Raw genomic sequence first — 21,583 nt, forward strand, 5'->3', positions numbered from 1 at the left:
CTTTAGCTCATTAGTTTTCCCCATACTTGTAAAGGAGAAACCGTACAGTACAAGAGTTACGCATTGGGATTAGATTAATTGATCTAGTGACCTACTAGTTTGGCATTTTAGGAAGGAGGTAATTGGTTTTTTAAATGGTGGATAAGCTTGTGCTGGTGTTTTGGATCTTATGATGCTGAGCATGTTCTGCACTGGTGCTAATGTTAAACATAATTTTATATTTACAAACATACCTGCTACCCAGAGGCAAGTATCAATTTAGTCCATGTGGACTATTGACCCCTCTTGAGATTGCAACATACACATTCCTAAACATACCCATAGGTAGTGTGTTTAAAGTATCTTAACTCATTTTTGGACAGGAACATGTAATAAACCTGATTTCTAGCAACATATAGAAAACACCTATTAAAACAAGTTCTATTCATTGTCAGCCATGGCTGGCATTCTGTCACTAGAGAATACACAGCAATATCTGGTATGTTGCAAGCTTTCAAGATCGCCTGGATTCTAAAAGTCAGTCCATTAGTTGTATCTGATGGATGTAAATTTGCCTCCTAGTTCACTTTGTCACGAGCTAAAACTGTGAACCTAACTTTCTCTTATTGGTGGGTGATAACTGAAAATAAAGATTTTATTTTCATGCTCACTTCTTAAAAGTCATAAAAGCAATCATAGGAGCCCATTTATCGTCACGTGTCTTATGACCTATGTGTGTACCCCCAAGGGTAATGTTCATATTTCATTTTTTCACAAAACAGGCTTGTTTATATGGAGTGTTTGTTAACCTAGTCTGTCAAATAGCAATTGGGAGAGTACCTATTTTAATTACAAAATTTAATTCTTGTAAAATGAATTTTAAGGACGGACATGACAATTGACATTTCTTGTAGGAAACTCCATGTTTGAGTGAAGGTTATGTTGGGGGTTTGTCTTTTCACAAATAAGGTAATAATGGCTGATAGAATGTTCTAATGAATTTCTGTCTTGATGCTTTTAAAGTGAAATAGTGGTATAGTTTATATTTTTTATTAAGATATTTTGTTTACATTGAGATGATGGAGATGAGGTCTCTTATAGTTAAATATTTTGAGACCTTTGTGCAGTTATGAAAGATTTTAAAATGTGTCACCAGGCACTATACATCTAAGTTACTTCACTCAGTTTCATTTAAAAAGTGGAGGCAGAACATATCTCGAGTTGTAAATAAGTAATATGTTTGGGGGTTGTTTCTGGCGTTTTATGGAGGGAGAATATTAGGTATTCGTTTTTATTATTTTTCTAATTGCTATAGGTGGTTGGAAATAGAAATTTTTGTTATACGCTGTTAGGGAGTTGCATAGAAAGTCTGAATACTGTATATTAGGATTTTTAAACATCTTTAAGAGACTAACATGGAAAGAACCAACAAATATCAAAAGAGTTAAAAGAACTCAGAAATGTGGAGCTGCTAGAACCTGAATGATTTTGACTTTAAGATCATTATAATGTATACTAGTGGATATCTAGAAGCCATCTATCCTAATAGCAAATTCTTAGGCTCTTGGGTGCCTGCAACTCTGCTTTATAAAGAAAGCAATTAAATGCTTAGAAAATAGATTCTAACCCAGACATTTGTATTTCTACTGAAATAAATGTTTAGGCAGAACATTTAAAATCTAGTAACAAAGCAGTAAGATCCCTCATCAGATTTTCAGACCTGATTAGTTAAACCATGAACATTGTAAAATTGTCAGATTTTATCATTGATCTGTATATTAAGTGTCAACTTTCAGAAATTTGGGCTCAAATGATTTTTTGCTCAGCCTAGGTTTACCTCTGACATGTTCTTTCAACTTGAGAATCTTGATCTGATGATCAAATTATGGGGGTTATATGAGAAGTGATTGAAATGTGGTTGAGAGGAATTCATGAAATCAGTAATGTAAGGAAAGGTAACCTAAAGTATAAGCTTAATTTCAGAAAGTGATTAGGATATAAATTATTAAAGCCATTAAGATTTTGTCCATGGTGGGAAATGCTAACATTGGAAGTGAGTATCATTTAAATTAGTGCTACATCTAAGCCAGAGGTCAGCAGATTTCAGCCTGTGGTCTGTTTTTTGTACAGTTTCTGAGCTAAGAATTGCTTCTACCTTTTAAAAGTGAATGATGTATATAGTCCCCAAAGCTTAAAACATATGGTCCTTCACAGAAAATGTTTGCTGGTCTACACCATCACTTAGGTCAACATAAGAGTTCTTTAAAAAAAAAAAAAGTTACAGGTGCAGATTAAATCGCCCTGTATGGGAAGTTGTGAAATTTGAAGTATTTAAAAAATTTTAACTTCTTAACCTCTAATCAGAATAAGGGCAAGATATTCAGTAGCTTTTTAGTAAAGATTTATTATTTTTTAAGAAATTATTTAGTTGGCAACCTAAATATGATTCTGAAAGCTGTTATGGAAAGTATAATTTGCTAGACTAAGACACTTAATGGCATGGTTATAGGTTTTCACATTTAGTGGCAATTATCACTTAATGATGATGATCTTTCTATTGTGCTGACTGTGCCATAAGATGAGAAATAGAAACATTTTACATGGGTAAGAAAACAAATGTCTTCATAGGTTGAACTAGGGCATCAATTAATGGATTCTGAGAACTGCATTTCTCAGCTTAATCAGGATATCCATTTAGGCAGAATCTAGCTTTTGTGTCATTACTTCTGTCTTAACTGGGAGTCAATTCACTTTGAAATGGAAAGGAAGGGTGAGAAATGGCCCATACAAGTTAGAAAATGATTTACCAAATTATGTTTTTGTTGGAGGTGTTAATTACGTGAAAGTTGTTCAGTTGTGTCTGACTGCGACCCCATGGACTGTAGCCTGCCAGGCTCCTCTGTCCATGGAATTCTCCAGGTCAGAATACTGGAAGGGGTATCCTGTCACTTCTCCAAGGAATCCTCACAACCCAGGAATTGAACCAGAGTCTCCGGCATTGCAGGTGGATTCTACCAGCTGAAGCCTCTAATTACATAGGTAGTGTTAAATCAGTAACATTTGTCCCTTTTGCTGCCTGTTGGAGAGACTGACCATTCTGGTGCACTTGAATGTGTATTCTAAGTCTTGTGCTTGGAAAACAAAGAATACTTGGTGATAATTCTGATACCTCCGGTTCATTGTGAATTTTTCAAAACTAGACTACCTAAAGTGATAAGAATTGCTCTGAACTGATCTTGGTTGTGGCTTTATTCCTTAAATGGCTGCATAAATGTTACTGGTATGGAAATGTGAAAAGCGAAGGGCTAGTTAATATTTAGGGTTTTGTTATTTGGAGAACTGAGCTGGGAGAATGAGCAGTAGTTTGGACAGTATTGTTTACACCATAACACCATAATTGCAGTTGCAGCTGACTTCTCTTAACAGATTTTAGGACCAAAAACGCTTCAATTTGAAGAAATGGTTTTCATTTAGCTAGAATGGAGATGTATAAAAGGATCCAGTTGGACTTGGTTCTTGTTATTGCCCAGAATTTTGTCAGTTTGGGACTGAAGTTTTCTTACTAGCTGATGAATAATGTCAGAAATCTTATTATGAGAACTTTTACACATTGAATTCCTTGTTTCACACCTTGGGTGTAATAATCCACAGTCAGTTGTTGCTTTGTTTGGCAGGCACACTGACAAATAGTGACAAATGTTAGATACGCACATGTTTAGACATTCTGTCAATGCTCAGGCTGCCAGAGGTTTGGAAATTATCTAACACATCAAAGAAAATGGTGGCTTCCTCTCCACCCCCAACTGCATTTTATAGCTGAAGATAATTAGGTTTACATGACTGGTGAAATGAATTAAACACAGGAACTTTTCTGTTTAGAGATAAAGTTGGTTTGTCTTCTCTGGAAATTGTGAATTTCCAGTGAAGCTTCCACATTTTTTTCCCCCCAACAAAAAAGGAACACCTTTTCCTAAAAACTACAGAAAATTTGGTTTCAGCTTGATACTGTGTACTTATCAAGACTTCACTTAGGTGCTACAGTTGTAGTAACTTAAAAAGGCCATGGGAAGACTGGATTGGATAAATTCTGATAAAGGTGTTCATTGATCACTAATAATACGAAGAAAATCAACATGCCCATCCAGGTATATTGTGTGTGCTTCTGACTACTGTATTTTGTTCATAACGGTATCGGTTGAAGATTGAGGGACACTTTGTCACTGAATCAATAAAATGCAGTAGACGACGTGTTTGATATTTGGATTGGTCCACCCTCCACTCAGCTCTGCATTTTGAGTCAGAAAGTAGAGCTGGAAGTCACGACTGAAATATAGAGAAGTGCTTTGGATGCTGTATAATGCTCGATGAAAATGAAAATCATCTGAGAAGTTCTCTTTAGGAGAAAATGGACAGTTTATTAAGAGAAAATCACCATTATACTATTGCTTAAAGAACTTAAATAATCGGCACCTCCTAATGACACCCAAACAGGGATGTTCCTCCTTACCTTTTTTTTTTTTCAGGATCACCAATTTCTTGTTACTTAAAGTTATTAAACTTCTATCTGCAGATTTTTAGAGGAAAAATTTTGAGAAGTATCCATAGCTGGAGAAATTATTGGCTAACTATTCTTTCTAGCTATTTTTAAAAATCTATTGCAAACACATGAAAAGTGGGTGTTTTAACAACAAGTCTATGAAGCTGTTCTGAAAGTTAACCTGCCACAGACCAGAGGGATCTAAAGGGAGTGTTTATAGGAGTGCAAAGGAATCCAGTCATCCGCAGTTGCGGGAGAGAAGAGGAAACAGGAAATTGTGAAAAAGAAGGCAAGTGGTCTTTAACACCCTCTGTGATGGAATAAGGTTAAGATTTCTTTTCATAAATGAAATCTTGTGACATCCAGTTTTCACCTTGGGATTTGGCTAGGGATGAGGATCATGAGGTTTTTAGGAAAAACCATGTTAGCGCTGGTTACGATCTTTCTGGTGAAAATCCAGGATCTATGAAAAACAGTCTCCATGAGAATCTCGCAACAGCTTTTACAGTATTTTGTTGGGCCCAATTACTTGAAATTGGAAAAAGGAAGATACAGACTCCACATGACATTCTCTTGCCTACGCAAGGCCAGGGTTCCTTGTGGAAGAATTCTTCACAGTCGTGGAAATTGATAAGTGGCCTGAATTCATTTAAAGGGACTTTGTGGCATCACATAATAGGTCTGTATGTTTCTTGGAGATGTGATTGAAATCTCAGCCAAATTAAGAATGGTTTTTGCCACTTAAAAGTACCATCAACAAAATGTGGAACCAGTTACCATAGAATAAAGGAAAGGCACTTAAATTTCAACAATTATACAAGCAACACAACTGGACAAAAACGGCCCTAATTCCTTTCTACTTAAACATCCATGTTTGGAAAAAATCAGGTTAAGTTGGATGGAGTCACAGATACTTTAATTAAAGAGAGAACACACTGTTCTGGTTACTTCTCTATTTGAAAGGCATAATATTTTTATTCATAGTTTTAAATACAGTTTCCTTAAAATAACGGACTTTCTCAGAAGTGTTGATTCCCGTCTGTGACCTACAGTGTGCCTTGTAAGATTTAGATGAGTAGATAAGTTAGCAAACTTAGTGCCAGATTTGTCCTGGTGTCATTTAAGACTTTCCTGCTTTTTAGGTAGTTTCCTAAAGAACCAAGAATGCTCTAGAACTTTGGAAGTATGGAAATGCCAGTTTTTTATTATCTAGTAACAATAGGTTCAAAGATTTTTATGGAATCACAGGTAAACTAGAGTCAGAATCCCAATTGATAGAAAATTTGTTGTGCAGTCACTTGGATGGAGAAGAATTAAAGTAGTTGAAAGTTAGGCTCTAAAACAGACTGTGGTATCAGTTTCTAATAGTATGACTGGGGTTTAGTTAACTTGTGCCATAGTTTTCTGATCTCTGAAGTGGAGAGAACACCTACCTTAAACTAGTCACGGTGAGACCTGAGTTATAGCTCTTGAAAACTGCAGGGACTAAGTACTGTGTTAGAGGCTGTTGATCATTATTAACAATTCCTGTAAGAACGGGAGTAAAGGCAAAATTGGCTCGTTATATAAACTTGTATTTCAAAGACCCATTGCTTCAGTTACTACTCTTAACATCCATCCCCCTCTAGTCACTGCTGTGATAAATCTTTTATTCACTTTATGATATTTATACAGTTTTAGTCTACATTGCTAGGAAAGGAGTTCCTGACTCAAATTTTACTGAATATTGTCCAGGTGCCTCCAGAAAAGAGCCAACTAACAGTACTCTTATTAATACCAGCTAATTTTTAATGTTTCTAATTTGGTAAGGGAAAAATGGTACTTAATTTTTATTTCTTTGATAAAACGTTTTTTTTTTCATGCTTATTGGGTATTTATATGAATTTTGTGAGTTGCTCACTCAGTCCATTTTTCTTTGAAGTGTTGGTTCTTTTTTCATATTGATCTGTAAGTTATCTTGGCATATCTTGACAATATTTTTATCTAACTTGGGTGTGTTTTGCAAAGTTTTAATTGGAAATTTATTCTAGTGTAGACTGTGATGTAAAAATATGACTTGTTTCTTTCCATCGTCAGTTGGCCAACTGATTAAACTCCTAATCTTTTTTTTTTTTTTAAGGTGAAGAAGAGGACTTTCTGGTCTCTTTATTTTAGAGAGTGATTAATTTGAGGGTTTACCTATTAGCCTTTCATTAGGGTGGATAATGTGAATGTCCTTGATTCCTGCAGGCTAGAAAGAGAAGAACAGGGCTTCTTTGGAAGGCTTGAGCAGTGATACTGCGACAGATGACAACTACATCAGGTGGAAGAAAAAGAGCCTGATGGAGAAAACCAAGAATCGAGTAAGGGGTACTGACTAGAATAGAATGTGCCTAGCTTGGCATCTCTTTCACTGGTGGCTGGGCATTGGTGAGTTGCAGCTGTAGGCTATTCGTGGAAGCTGAGAAATTGGGACAGGGTGGAGGGGAAAAGGCACTAAAGGGAAAGAACTAGATAACAACAGCTTGGCTTTCCTATAGCCTATAACGAAGACAGAGGCCCAGGAAATGGAGTTTCTGGCTTCTGGTAAAGAGGGTCTTTTTTTTTTTTTTTTTTTTTAATGTTTTGTTTTTTTTAAAGAGGGTCTTTTTAATGAATAATTGAAGGTAATGATCTTTACACACAAATTGGTAGAGATGCCCGTGAATTCACTGAGAATGAACTTGAACTCTATCTATAGTATTTAGGTCCCAGAGAATTAAGGAATTTGATAGTTTCAACAAAGCGTAGATTTCTGGGTTGGCTTTTGGGATGTGTATCAGGAGTGAGGATTTAAAGTATTGCTAATTTTCCTGACGAATGAAAGCCTGGCTATATGAATATTGGTGAGCTCTACTAGCCTTGGTAAACGAGGCAATCTGATCTAGGAATTTTACTTGTGTGTGGGCAGGAAGGAAGATTAGAAAAACTATTTGGAGCAAGGGTAGAATGAGGTTACCCCTGTCATTCACGGAAAGAGGGCATTTTATCTCCCAGAGTGAGCAGCCAGAGGCATGCTCAAATAGGTTTTTGGTAGCTCAGCAGTAAACAATCCACCTGCAATGAAGGAGACTTGCAGGAGACATGGGTTCTATCCCTGGGTCAGGAAGATGCCCTGGAGGAGGAAATGCAGCCCACTCCGGTATTTCTGCCTGGGAGATTCCATGGACAGAGGAGCCTGATGAGTAACAGTCCATGGGGTGGCAGAGAGTCAGACACAACTAAACAGCAACATGTATTGTAGTAGCGCTGTCAGTGGTAGGGTAGAATGGGGGTTGAGGATGAAGAAGATTACAAGTAAATGCAACTGTCTCCATAAAGAGGAAGCAGGCATAGCTGGACTGCCTTCTAGAACAGAAGGAACAAGGTGGAGGCGATGGCAGGAAACATCTCTTACTTTACACTGATAAACCTACTCTATCAATCTGATTCTTCAGCACCGTGGACCAGGCATGGTGCTGGAGAATCAGATTGCTGTGATCCCTGCCTTCAGGTTATATACAGTCCAGTAGAAGAAAAGTGCATTGTACAAGGGGAGTGCTGAGGAGGCTTCTGCATCCTTAAAAGGAGACTTTTTTTTTTATTGAGAAAATAGTTGAGGGCTGCAGTACCAACCTGGGGCTTTAAGGGAAGGGAAAAGGTAGTGGTGGTGATTTTGTTGCTCAGTCGTGTCTGACTCTGCGACCCCGTGGACTGTAGCCCACCAGGCTCCTCTATCCATGGGATTCTCCAGGCAAGAGTACTGGAGTGGGTTGCCATTTCCTTCTCCAAGGGAAAAGATGTGGTTGGTTAAAAAGGAGACTGGGACCTGTGTGTTGAAGCGGGAGGGGAAGAGTGGCTAAAATGGCTATTAAATAATCTAAAGAAAGCAAATATAGGAACAGCAGATATTGCAAGAAATAAACGTTGGCTCTTACTCCCAAGAGGTGACAGTTTGGACTGCTTCTGAGGTGGCAGCTTTGTCTGTCATGACCTATTGCAAATAGTCAAACAAGGGGCTCCACAGCCTGGGTGCAGACAAGCCAATGCTGAAGCTGTGGAGATGCAAGGAACCATGCAGTGGGGGTGCTCACACAGCAGCTAAACAGAGTAGAATAGATATGTAAGGAAGAAGCTTAAACTTTTCAAATAAAGCTTGGGAGAACTATGTTAGTCTGGAACGGCAGGAGGCATGGATGAAGAGTTAAACATGACCTAGCAGAACATTTGTATCTCAGGCCGATGGGACATACTGATCTAGATATAGATGTGGTCTATAGTAGCAACTTTATATACAGTTGACCCTTAAACAATGTGATGATTAGGGGCATCGACTCCCCTGTGCAGTTGAAAATCTGCATATAACTTTTAGTTGGCCTTCTGTATCTGTGACTCAGTATCCAACAATGGATCACATAGTACTGTAGAATTTATTACTTTTAAAAATATGCATATAGGTGGACCCATGCAGCTCAAACACGTTATTCAAGGTCAACTATAAGTGGTTGTTGAATGAATGGTCCTCTGCATTGTTTGCCATTGCTAGTAGGAGTTTTGGTTTCTACTCTTGCCTTTCCCCTTTCTGGACAACATAGACAAGAAAGTTGCAAGAACCCAGACTGGAATTTTTAGGTCCACACAGCAGAGGATGTAATCTTAAGGCTCTGCAGAAGGCAAGATGAGGTATCTGGATTTGATTACAGCCAACTCTCAGTTCCTGAGATTCACCCTGAGCTGGCTTACCTGCCCTCTAGCTGCACCCAGATCTGACGGGAGCACCCAGAGGTAATGACCACTGGAGCAGGTGGCTGGGTAGACAGGGCATGACTTGCTGGTTGGAGGTTCATCAGCTTTCCAAACTTCAAGCTTCACCACTCAGAGCATGAGGGAGCCACACCCCATTTTTAACTGGTCCAGAGTCAACTTCTCACCACAGGAGAAGGTGAGTGGGCGAAGGGAACTTGAGGGGAAAATGGAAAGAGAGATGTGCTGAGGCAGTTCTTCCAGAGGATCAGTTATGGGAGCCTCGTGTGAAGGGAGATAATTCATGTTGGAGGGTAAGTAGCCCTCATGGGTAGGAAGGTAGTCCACTGGGAGGACGGTCAAGGGGCTGGCTGGATTTCCCGGCTTTGAGTCAGTGCCCTTGCTCCCTAGAACCTTGTATAGATCCACCCCTTGTCCTGTCTCTGCTGTGAGAGCTCTCGGAGGTGGTGGGCTCGAGGCAATGTACCCTGTGTCTTCCTCAGAGGTATAGTGACCTTGGACTCCTTGTCCCTTTTCTGACCAGCTGGGGTGATGGGGAGGTCTGAAGACTGGTGTCACTCGACAAAGGACTTCGTTGATAACCAGGGGCTCAGGTTCTTCAGCAGTGGGCCAGTCTTTCAGGAGCCTATCCAAGGCCAGCTGTGTCTTTTCCTGAGAAAGGGAAAGAAGAGGCTCATGTGGCTATGTTGAGTAAGTAGCCTTGACAACCGACTTGTTCAGGCTTCCAAAAGGCCTCTCAGCCTGCACTGCCTAGTCAGCTCAAGGCAGAACGCTGTGGGCCCTTAACTTTGGGCGGTGAGAGAGGCAGTTAACATTGCTGGCGAGCGCGGACTCCTCTCAGCTCCCAGCAGTGAGTCACTATCCCACTAAGCCGTCAGCTAGACTGTTTCTGGTGAGTCAAACTGCACCAGCTGCTCTTCCTCTAGCATAGTAGGCACAGTGGGTGCAGAGGAAAGGCTGAGCTTGCATCTGTCTGGGGAGGAGGCATGGAAGACTTTAAAAGGATAACACTAGAGCTGAATCCTGAGAGGTGTATAGTTTTTCCCAGGTAAGGAGCTGGTGGGGAAAGGTCTACTCTGGAAGCTGCTAGTTCTTTCTTAGGACAGGCACATTAAGGCTTTAGAAAGAGAAGGAGGTCACGTGATGAAGGGACCTTTAAGGGATACTTAAGAGTTCGGGCTTCGATACAACTGCTGAAAGGTTTTTGGCAGGGTAATATCCTTGTCAGTTCTGCTCTTAAGAAAGACTCCTCTGGAATAACTTATTTGGAAGAAGTTTTCATCCTTTCCTCGCTACAGCTAATTTTGTCTGTTACTCTTCTTGCTCTGTCTTTCTCAGCATCTAGTTGGTTACATTTCCTTTCAAAGCTTACTACTGATTCCTGAGTCCAAGTTTAAGCACTTTATTAACATTTCTTTTTATAGGCTTTACTGGGCTCTCACCACACTTGAAACTCTTTTTTATGCTGCCTGCTTGATCTTTCTGAAGCAGAGCTCCAAAGCCCACTTTCAGGAAGTCCCTAGTTATAGTTCCCCACACTGGATTCCTACAACAGCGAAGAAGCTAGCTGTTAGGTTCTTGGCACAAGATGCTTTATACTGTTACTTTAAAAAAAAGGCAAAAAACCCCCCCAAAACATGTCTGTCAGCTGCAAGCAGGGTCCAGATCTTATAGGAGGAGGATAATAAAAATAACCTTGGTCTAGGGCAAACCCTGAGGACTAATCCCAGCTCTGAGAATCTACAGCTCGGGAAAACTCAATACACCTCTCTGGCCTTTGAGTCACTTATCTGTAAGATGCCAAGCTGTGCAAGAATGGTATGATCTATGCTGGTCACTGATGTCCCCTCCCTTGCCTCGAGCATGGCAAGCGTCCCCAAAGTGAATGACAATGCTGTCTCAGGGCGGACTTCTACAAAGGGCCCTGAGCAGCCAGAGGGTAGGTGTATACCTTTCTTTCCAGAGCCAGCTCTTTTCCTATAGCTAAGCAAACTGGCTCTGGCACATTGGTCTGGCTTGGAACATGGCTGGCAGCTGCCAAAACACTGTAACCACCGCTATGGAAGGATCGCAGAGAGTGAGGATCACCTTGTTGTATTCATAAGGCAAGGCTCTGCCTTTTGACAGTTCTGGCAGTACCAACTGAGGCTGTACCTCAGAACTTTTACAAAGCAGGCCCCCTGGCTGACAAGTCCTGGGGCAAGGCCTCTTGGACCAGTAATAACTCAGGTATATCATGGGAACTATTTTAAGCTTTTACAAGCTCAAAATGGATAACATCCCAGTATTCCCTTTATGCTTGGGCCTTTTCCTCTCGAGTTTTAAGACCATGTCTTTTTGGCCACATTTTAAGAAATGGTAGGGGGCTTACATGGTGACTCAGATGGTAAAGAATCCGCCTGCAATGCAGGAAACCTGGGTTCAATCCCTGGGTGGGGAAGATCCCCTGGAGAAGGGAATGGCAATCCATTCTAGTTTTCTTGCCTGGAGAATCCCATGGACAGAGGAGCCTGGCAGGCTACAGTCCATGGGGTTGCAAAGGGTCAGACATGACTAAGCAACTGATACTTTCACTTTCAGGGGAATGTAAAATCTGAGAACTCAAAGCACATTTTGTTGGAGGTGAAAGACAATTGTTTCTGATGTCTGTCCCAGGCTGTCACCAGGAGAGCAATTTGGGCCTTTAAAAATAGTCTACCCCTGCAAGGGTCAAGTGACGTGGGGTTCTGAGGCTGCCACAAGGCGATGGCATGTTTAATTTTTTTTTTAAATTTTCTAATTTATTGGGGTTTTTTGTTTTGCAAAAGAAATATAGGGACATAGTCTTGTAATTTTTTTTTTCTGTTCAAAGAGAATTTGTAATAAAAATTAAGTGGCCTTCATGCCTTCAACTGCCTCCCCAAAGACAACCACCATTACCAGTTTCATATTTAGGCTTCCAGAAATATCCTCTGCACATGTTGGAGAGTGTGTGTGTGTGTGTGTGTGTAGAATCACCTTCCTTTTATACAAATGAGAATCCACTTTAGACAATAATTACAAACTGCTTTTTTTCACCTTTAAACATACTAGAGATTTAGATACATATAGATCTCAGTTTTGTTTTTAGTAGTTTCATAACATCTTGCCGTACGGATATACCCAAATGTTTAACCTGGCCCCCTGGTGGCAGGTTACCTTATGTAATGTCCGGCTTCTATTTATAATGCTGCAATGAAAATACTCACACTGTACAAATGCGGGCACGTGTGTGGCAGTTTCTGTTATTGCTTCCCTGTGTTACTTTCTCTAACCCTTTGTTTATCTCAGCACCTCTTCTGAGCTTTTTATGGGCTCTTCAGTGGTCTGTATGCCTCTGTGTCCCCTCACACCCAGGCAGTGGCAAATAGAGACCATGACACCAAAGCTGCCAGCCTGGGAGCCAGGTGTCCGTGACTGACCCAGAGCTGCTCCCCACTGTGCTATTTCAGGCTTTCGGGACATGGGACTGTGGCATCTCAGCATTGGAAGAGAGAGACCTTACAGCTCCACTTATTCAACTCCTGGTACCGGAATCCCCTCTAACACTAGCAGTGGCATCCTTATTGAGTACATTCCCATAGGTCATTACAATATTGCCTCCAAGTGAGGGTCCACTGTGGGAACACCTCTTGAGTTAGTTTTTTCAGCTCAGAGGCGCTGACTGCTGGAAACACCCTCCTCACCCTGTGCTGGAGATCTTTTAGAACATTTAAAAGTATAATGGCAGACAGCACATCCTGCTTATACGTGAACCCAGGATCCACCTGTTGTTGACTAACAGTTGACTGTTGTTGACTGGACAAGTTACTGAGTCCTCTGTGCCTCAGCTTCCTTATTTGAGAAATGGGGAAAATAACATTACCACCTCATAAAGCTGTTGTACAGGTTAGATGTTAATACATGAAAGTTTTTTTACAGTGCCTGGCATAGAGAATGTACATTATATTTTATATATAAACATTATTGTGTAATATTGTTATATATCATAATATTGTATATAATTATATGTCATAAATACTCAAATATACATCATATACATGCATATATACATATATTGTTATTATTATACTGTTCTTGCTACTGTAACTTAACAGGGACAAAACTCCTCAATAGAGAGTGAAGACTTCAAGAATAAATCTTACTGGGAAGAAAATGGATGATCTTTGCCTTGTATGATCCATGTGCTTTACATGGCATCTGACTTAGGCTTCACAACAATATATATGAGATATATTGTCAACTCCTATTTTAAGGAGGATGAAACTAGGGTTCATGTCACCGGACAAGCTCCTCAAGGATCACTGACATAGTAAGTGGCGGAGGTGGCCTTATTTCAAAGGCATTAAACTGTGGTGACTTAAATTCCTACTGAGGCAGACACAGCTGGGACCAGCTCTTTCCCTGAGGAGCAGCTGGTACCACTGTCTTTTGGCCTGAGGAAGGTTGTGGATGAGAGAATGCATGGGTGACTGAAGAGGAAGAGTCTTGGAGGAAGCGGGCTCTAAGACGTGAGAGGGTGGGGCTGCTAACGCCCCAGGCAATGGGAAGGACGTGGGCCCCCCTGCCCCCCTTTATTCCCCTTCAGTGCATATTCCAGCTCCACATTCAGATGCCTTCAACTTCAAGGTCCTTGGCCAGAGACAGATCTTTTTGCCCGCTGTGAGCTGCTTTCCCCTCCTGGGACTGTGCGGCTGCAAGTCCCTGCCTGTCCTCTACTCCCAGCAATCTCCTGTGCTAGCTGAGCAACCTCTCCCGCCTTAAAACCTTTTCCTTGCACAATGGAATGACTTACTGGCTTCCTGCCAAGACCAAAATAGTCTGGGCTCTATTTATCTGCTCTGAACTCACAAAGGACTGGGAGCGTCACAGTAAAAGCTTCAGTGCTCTTGAATTTGGATGAGCCAGTGCTCACCAAATACACTTGCTTTTTAAATCTCTTTTTGAAGTAAGCTGAGGTGAGGAGGGGAACATCATGCATAGATAGGAATGGAAAGCTTTGGATTTTTAGTCTTGGTCATAAGCTTCAGGGGCTTCCCAGGTGGCTCAGTGAAAAAAGAATCCACCTGACAATGCAGGAGATGTGGTTTGATCCCTGGGTTGGAAAGATTCCCTGGAGTAGGAAATTTCCAACATTCCTGCCTAGAAAATCCCATGGACAGAGGAGCCTGGCAGGCTGCAGTCCATGGAGTTGCAGAGAGTTGGACACGACTGAATGAGCATGCACTCATAAGCTTCAGAAAATTACTATGCATGGGGGGCGGGGGGAATGACTCAGATGGTAACCTGCTATGATAAGCAGCTTATTCACAGGATCTAAGCACCTAGGTTTCCCTGTAACTACAATGGGACACTTAGATGTACCGGTCACCAGAACCCCATCGACTGGCCACCACAGCTTTATACCTTACCTCCACAATAGGATATTTCTTGGCCCAAGTGCTGTTTGCTGGATCTGGAATTTCTTTGCTACACCACTGAGGTCTGAGGGCCAAAAGGAGAACAAATACCCTGCAGGTAAAGACAACATGTCATCTGGTTAAGTGTGCACACAGTGGCATAGGAACACAGGTTCTTAGTGAAGTGACTTCAACGCAGGCTTATGCAAATGAATAAAATGTAAATATTGCAGGAGAAAGATGTTGCCTCACCCAAGGCTGGACTAGTTTTCTATGAAGTCTGGACAGATGATAAAGCTTGTACCACAACCACTTAGGGTTTGCTAAATAAACTATGGAACTTTCCCTCAGTATGATGTTTAGCTATCACTGAGCAGCCAAGTACTCATTCAACAGACATTGACTAAATCCCTAATGTATGACCAACACAGTGCCATATGCTGTGTGGATAAAACAGCAAATAAAAGGACATGGTCAATACCCTTGGGGAGATTACTTTTTAGTAAATTAGAATGTTTATAAAGAGCTTCTAATGGCAAATAAACTGTTTTGCTAAAAGTAAATAAAGAGTAAAACAGGATACAAGTGGCATAAACAGCTTGGACATAACCAAGCTTAAAAAAAAAAAAGCCAAGAAAAAAATACCATATGGAAATATCCAACAGTAGTTGTATTTGGTGATCAGAGGGTCTTTTATTTCTTTCCACATTTCTGGGTTTTTGAAGATACTTTAAGATGAGTTTATGATGTGGAAGAAAAAAATCCAAAAAATGTTTCCTACATGCACATGACTTAACTATTTTGACTTTTTTTTAATGTAAGAGCAATATGAAGCAGTTTTAAAGATGTGGCTTTAATAAATTTTGTTTAATAAGAAAAGTGAACTGCTATGATGTGTTTAGCCCTTTGAAACGAGATGAGACCATGTGACTAGGTGTTTTTCTTTTTGTGTGTGTGTGTGACTAGGTTTTTTTTTTTCCCCCAAAGAAACATGAGCAAAGGTTCCTGTGACCTAGTATAGATCATGCAGATGAGGAAAGCACCCAAAGGACTGTGGGCCAATAAAATGGAAGACAACTGGATCCCTAAATGGCTGTGTAGAGCAGAGCTGATGACCAATCGGGATGATACACCTTAGAATTATTATATGGGAGAAAAATAAGCTATTTTATTAAAGCCACTATATTTGGAGGTTCTTTTTTTTTTTCTTTAACTGCAGATGCCTCCACCCTAACCGATACTATTTCCCTCAGGAGGATGCATGGGATTCTAGTTGACTCTTTGAGTTCAACTTTTTCAAAGTCTACCTAAAAAGAGCTCTGCTTTGAAATATGTATCACATATGAGACAGCGTTAATAAATGGAAAGCCTTTCAAACAAGTTCAATGGCCAGTAGAAAATGACTTTGAGGTAGTTTTACTTTGACCTCTTCTCCTACTTTACACAACATCTGAAGAAAACTATTGAATAACTAATTCATTTAAAAAATTCTCCATACCAAATGGTACATGTTTAAAGAAATTTTAGAAACTATAGTTAAACAGAACTAAGATCACCTATGATTCTATCCCCCTGTTATAACCACCATTAATATGTTAGTGTATGTCCTTGGGGAGGAGTATATTAACTGCCATCTAGTACACGTTTTCCCCTCTTTCTTGGAAGGGGACCCTGATTTACTGGGACAACAAGGAGCCCAGCTAAAAGGTCACAGTTTTAAGCATCTCTTGCCTCATCAAGTTCTGGCCAATGAGATGTAACAGAAAGTGTCACATGTGACTTCTTCACATGAAGGCTCCTGAAGAGGTAGGTATGGACACTTCCCTTCTCCCTGGAGTTGCAGAATGCAGGCATGATGGCCACAGTTCCTGCAACCGTTGGGCCATGAGGTGAACTTGAGGATTGAAGCCAATGTCGGGACAGTGCAGCAGAAAAAGGAGCCTAGGTCCCTGATGACTAGGGAGCTCCTACACCAGTCGTTACCTGAGTTTACTTCCTTTATCTGAGTGAGAAGCTTAGCTCGTCTGTCATATTATTTTGGCTTTTTAAGTTACATACAACCAAATTTAATGCTCACTAATACATCTTACATTGTCTGTGTGCATGTGTATATGCACTATTATTTTTTAAAAATAAAAGTACATTTTGTTTTACAACATGCTTTTTAAAATGCCATATACAAATATTCATATGATTTACTTTTCTTCTACATCTTTAATGAATGCATAGTATGCTATATGGCTTAAAATATTTTGTGATTTATTTATCCAATTCCATGTTGTCAGGCATTTAGGTTGCTTCAAATTGCTCTCCTTTTATGAACAATACTTCAGTGAACATATTTGCCACTAAATATCTGTATATACCTATGATATACTTAAAATAAATTTCTAGTTAGAAATTGCTAGGGGAAAGGTTTAATGTTTTAAAAAGTTAAACATATACTGTCACTCCAAAAAGCTGAATAGTCTGCTACCAGCAATGTATGAGAAAACCATTTTTTTGACCCATAGCAGCAACAGCTATTATATAAAAAAGGAAAAAAAAACAACTTTTACCAAAGGCAGCAGGTGTAATGAACTTACTTTTGTCGGAAGCAACGCATTGAAAGAATGCCCACCATGATGACAGCCGTGCAGATACTTGGCGCCACAAATGCGCTCCAATTGGCTTTTCCTGCAGCAAAAAGTGAGCAAACCCTGTGACTGAGTTTAGAATGAGTTTAGAAGTGTCCTCAGTGAACATTTCTAAATACTGACTGTGGGATCTCCCAGTGGTCCAGTGGCTTGGCGACTCTGTGCTTCCAATGCAGGGGGCCCCAGTTCGATCACTGGTCAGGGTAGTAGATCCCATGTGCTTCAACGAGGAGTTCACATGCCACAACTAAAGATCTTGAATGCTGCAACTAGGACCCAGCATAGCTAAGTAAATGAGTAAATAAATAAATACTGACAGTTGGGTGAACTCCCTGGGCCTTACAGCTCCTGCGTAGCTGGACTCAGGAACAAGGCTGACTCACTTTTGCCCATTTGGTTAGGGAGAAAGGGCACACAGGGGCCAATCCTATGGTTCTAACAGAGGAGCTCCAATCCTACAGGGGTTCCTTCCTCTACTAGGGGCAGAAGGAAAGGGAGTGTGGTATACAAAGCACTGGCTGTGACCTGGGAGCCCTGGAGTCTTGTCCTGGCTCTGCCACTGGCTGATGTGTGGACCTCAGATAATTGATCTATAAATGGTGAACGATAACATCTACCTTGCAAGGTGTTGTGAACATTAGAGATGGTTATTAGTTTTATCAAGCCATTGAATAAGCCCTCTAACTTGGGTCTTTGAAATTGTTCTGATTCCTTCCTATAAACAATATTTCACTATGTATTGGAATTTTTCATTAATTCATTCAACATTTAGAGTGTAAACCAACTAACAGGACAGGTTAAATGCTGGAATACACAGATGAATAGGACATGGGCTTTGTTGTCTTAAGAAGTCATGAAGATAGTCCAGATGACTGATGTATAAACATGGAAACAGTAAACTATGATGCCATGGGATATATGTAAAAACAGCGTGTATGAGGCACTGTTGCAGAAAACAACATGGGAAATGGTCTCATGAGCAGCTCAGGAAGGTTTCCCCAAAGGCAGGATGTCAAAAGTTTAGAGCTGGATGGCTAGAAGTCAGCTATGTGGACAAGCTAGGGAAGTGCAGACAGACTAGCAGAGTAGGCATGGAAGGAGGAAGCAGAGAGTGCTTCAGCAACCACAGGTAGTCTGGTCTTGCTTTCTAGTACGAACGATGAGTGCATGGCAGAGGATGGAGATCGACAGGTGAACGGGACCAGGTCATGCACAGCCTGGTAACAAAGCAGTTTGAATTCTAGCTTGAAAGCCCTTGGGAACCATGGATGGGTTGCAACAGGAGGTAGAATGTCAGCAACAGGGATCTTGTAGAAAGATTCTTCTTTTGAGAGAGTGAAGAACAGGTTGGGGGTGGGGAGGGTGTGCAGGGGGCACTAGTGGCCAGAGACCTGCTACTCCCCTGAGAAGGGTTGTTCCTAGAGCTGAATAGGGGAATTAACACTGGCAGCCTTGTTACCACCTCCACACAACTGGCACGATCTGACATTTCTTTAGCATCTGCTTTGCTTTCTGGGCAGATGAGACAAGTCTGGAGTACCAGGAGCAGAAAGATGCTGAGTCCTTAATCCAATTAACTGCTCACAAGTTTACTTTCATGCGAGTGCTGGGAGATGAGTTGAGTTGTCAGTTTTCCCAGTGGAGAAGTATCTAGCATAGGGTCCTGAATGATTAACTTGGTAGTCCTTGTCACAAACAAGAATAGCTTGTTTTATGCTTGGAGCAGATGTAAGAGGCACTGCCAGAGAGAACAGTGTGACTTAGCTGGTATGAGAGAAACCCATGTTAGATGGGCCACTTCTTCACATATTCAAACTTAAACTCAAATCTGAGCCTGATTTGTAGTTCTTCCACTTGCCACCTCTATGACCCTGGGTCATCGTTCTGTACCTCATACCTATAAAAAGACACCCTAGTCCCTCATTCCTTCATTGATTTCATATGGAGTGCCTGGTAGTGTGCCTGGTACAGGCAGGCAACACAGCTGCAGTCAGGATTAAATGAGTGAAAGTGTGTGTTACAGGGGGTGAATCGTGTCCTCCACCCTGAAATTCACATGTTGAAGTCTTAACTTCCAATTCCTCAAAAAGTGGCCTTATTTGGAAATAGGGTCATTGCAGAGGCTATTAGTTAAGATAAGGTCGGACTGGTAGCTCAGTTCAATTCAGTTCAGTTGCTCAGTTGTGTCCAACTCTGCGACCCCATGAATCACAGCACGCCAGGCCTCCCTGTCCATCACCAACTCCCAGAGTTTACTCAAACTCATGTCCATTGAGTCGGTGATACCATCCAACCATCTCATCCTCTGTTGTCCCCTTCTCCTCCTGCCTTTAATCCCTCCCAGCATCAGGGTCTTTTCAGATGAGTCAGCTCTTCACATCAGGTGGCCAAAGTATTGGAGTTTCAGCTTCAGCATCAGTCCTTCCAATGAGTATTCAGGACTGATTTCCTTTAGGATGGACGGGTTGGATCTCCTCACTGTCCAAGGGACTCTCAAGAGTCTTCTCCAACACCACAGCTCAAAAGCATCAATTCTTTGGCACTCAGCTTTCTTTATAGTCCAATTCTCACATCCATACATGACCACTGGAAAAACCATAGCCTTGACTAGACGGACCTTTGTTGACAAAATAATGTCTCTGCTTTTTAATATGCCATCTAGGTTGGTTATAACTTTTCTTCCAAGGAGTAAGTGTCTTTTAATTTCATGGCTGCAGTCACCATCTGCAGTGATTTTGGAGCCCAAAAAATTAAAGTCTGACACTGTTTCCACTGTCTCCCCATCTATTTGCCATGAAGTGATGGGACCAGATGCCATGATCTTTGTTTTCTGAATGTTGAGCTTTAAGCCAACTTTTTCACTCTCCTCTTTCACTTTCATCAAGAGGCTCTTTAGTTCTTCTTTGCTTTCTGCCATAAGGGTGGTGTCATCTGCATATCTGAGGTTATTGATATTTCTCCCGGCAATCTTGATTCCAGCTTGTGCTTTATCCAGCCCAGTGTTTCTCATGATGTACTCTGCATATAAGTTAAATAAACAGGGTGACAATATATGGCCTTGATGTACTCCTTTCCCTATTTAGAACTGGACAAAAAAGATCTTCATGACCCAGATAATCATGATGGTATGATCACTCACCTAGAGCCAGACATCCTGGAATGTGAAGTCAAGTGAGCCTTAGGAAGCATCACTACGAACAAAGCTAGTGGAGGTGATGGAATTCCAGTTGAGCTATTTCAAATCCTATAAGATGATGCTGTGAAAGTGCTTCACTCAATATGCCAGCAAATTTGGGAAACTCAGCAGTGGCCACAGGACTGGAAAAGGATTCATTCCCATCCCAAAGAAAGGCAATGCCAAAGAATGCTCAAACTACCATACAATTGCACTCATCTCACATGCTAGTAAAGTAATACTCAAAATTCTCCAAGCCAGGCTTCAACAGTACATGAACTGTGAACTTCCAGATGTTCAAGCTGTTTTTAGAAAAGGCAGAGGGACCAGGAGCCAGAGATTGCCCCCAGATGTGAGGTGAGAGCTGTGGGACAGATTCTGTCACAGCCCTCAAAAGAAGCCAACTCTGCTGACACCGTGTTCTCAGACTTGCAGCCTCCTGACCTGTGAGGAAATTAATCTCTGTTGTTTAAGCTACTTGGTTATTGTGCAAAGTTTCTGGCACACAAAATATAGTGTGCAAAGTGCTTAACACAGTGCCTGGAGCATGATAACTATCTGATATGCAAAAGTTGTTTAAAAAAGTAAGATCATGACATCCAGTCCCATCACTTCATGGCAAACGGAAGGGGGAAAAGTGGAGGCAGTGACAGATTTCATTTTCTTGGGCTCCAAATCACTGTGGACGGTGACTTCAGCCATGAAATTAAAAGACACTTGCTCCTTGGAAGAAAAGCTATGACAAACCTAGACAGTATATTAAAAAGCAGAGATATAATTTTACTGACAAAGGTCCATATTGTCAAAGCTATGGTTTTTCCAGTCATGTATGGATGTGAGAGTTGGACCATAAAGATGGCTGCAAAAGAATTGACGGTTCTGAACTGTGGTGTTGGAGAAGACTCTGGAGAGTCCCTTGGACAGCGAGGAGATCCAACCAGTCCATCCTAAAGGAAATCAGTCCTGACTACTCATTGGAAAGACTGATGCTGAAGCCGAAGCTTCAACACTTTGGCCATCCGATGCAAAGAGCCTACTCACTGGAAAAGACCCCAATGCTGGGAAAGATTGAGGGCAG

The 21,583-nt window shown here is 41.1% G+C and overlaps 1 protein-coding gene across 1 annotated transcript in view; it reads right to left on the reverse strand.

Moving 5' to 3' along the window:
* Nucleotides 1-8,929: 8,929 nt before the first annotated feature.
* Nucleotides 8,930-21,583, reverse strand: part of IL12RB2 (interleukin 12 receptor subunit beta 2) — a 79,710-nt gene continuing 67,056 nt past the window's right edge. The window contains exons 14-16 of the mRNA XM_043461016.1: nucleotides 17,280-17,370; nucleotides 14,707-14,806; nucleotides 8,930-9,928 (exon numbers count right to left, since the gene is read on the reverse strand). Coding sequence (XP_043316951.1) covers nucleotides 9,389-9,928; nucleotides 14,707-14,806; nucleotides 17,280-17,370 — 731 coding nt within the window. The 3' untranslated portion in view covers nucleotides 8,930-9,388. The remainder of the gene's footprint in view (nucleotides 9,929-14,706; nucleotides 14,807-17,279; nucleotides 17,371-21,583) is intronic.

Source organism: Cervus canadensis, chromosome 2 (genome assembly GCF_019320065.1).
Source record: "Cervus canadensis isolate Bull #8, Minnesota chromosome 2, ASM1932006v1, whole genome shotgun sequence".
NCBI lineage: Eukaryota > Metazoa > Chordata > Mammalia > Artiodactyla > Cervidae > Cervus > Cervus canadensis.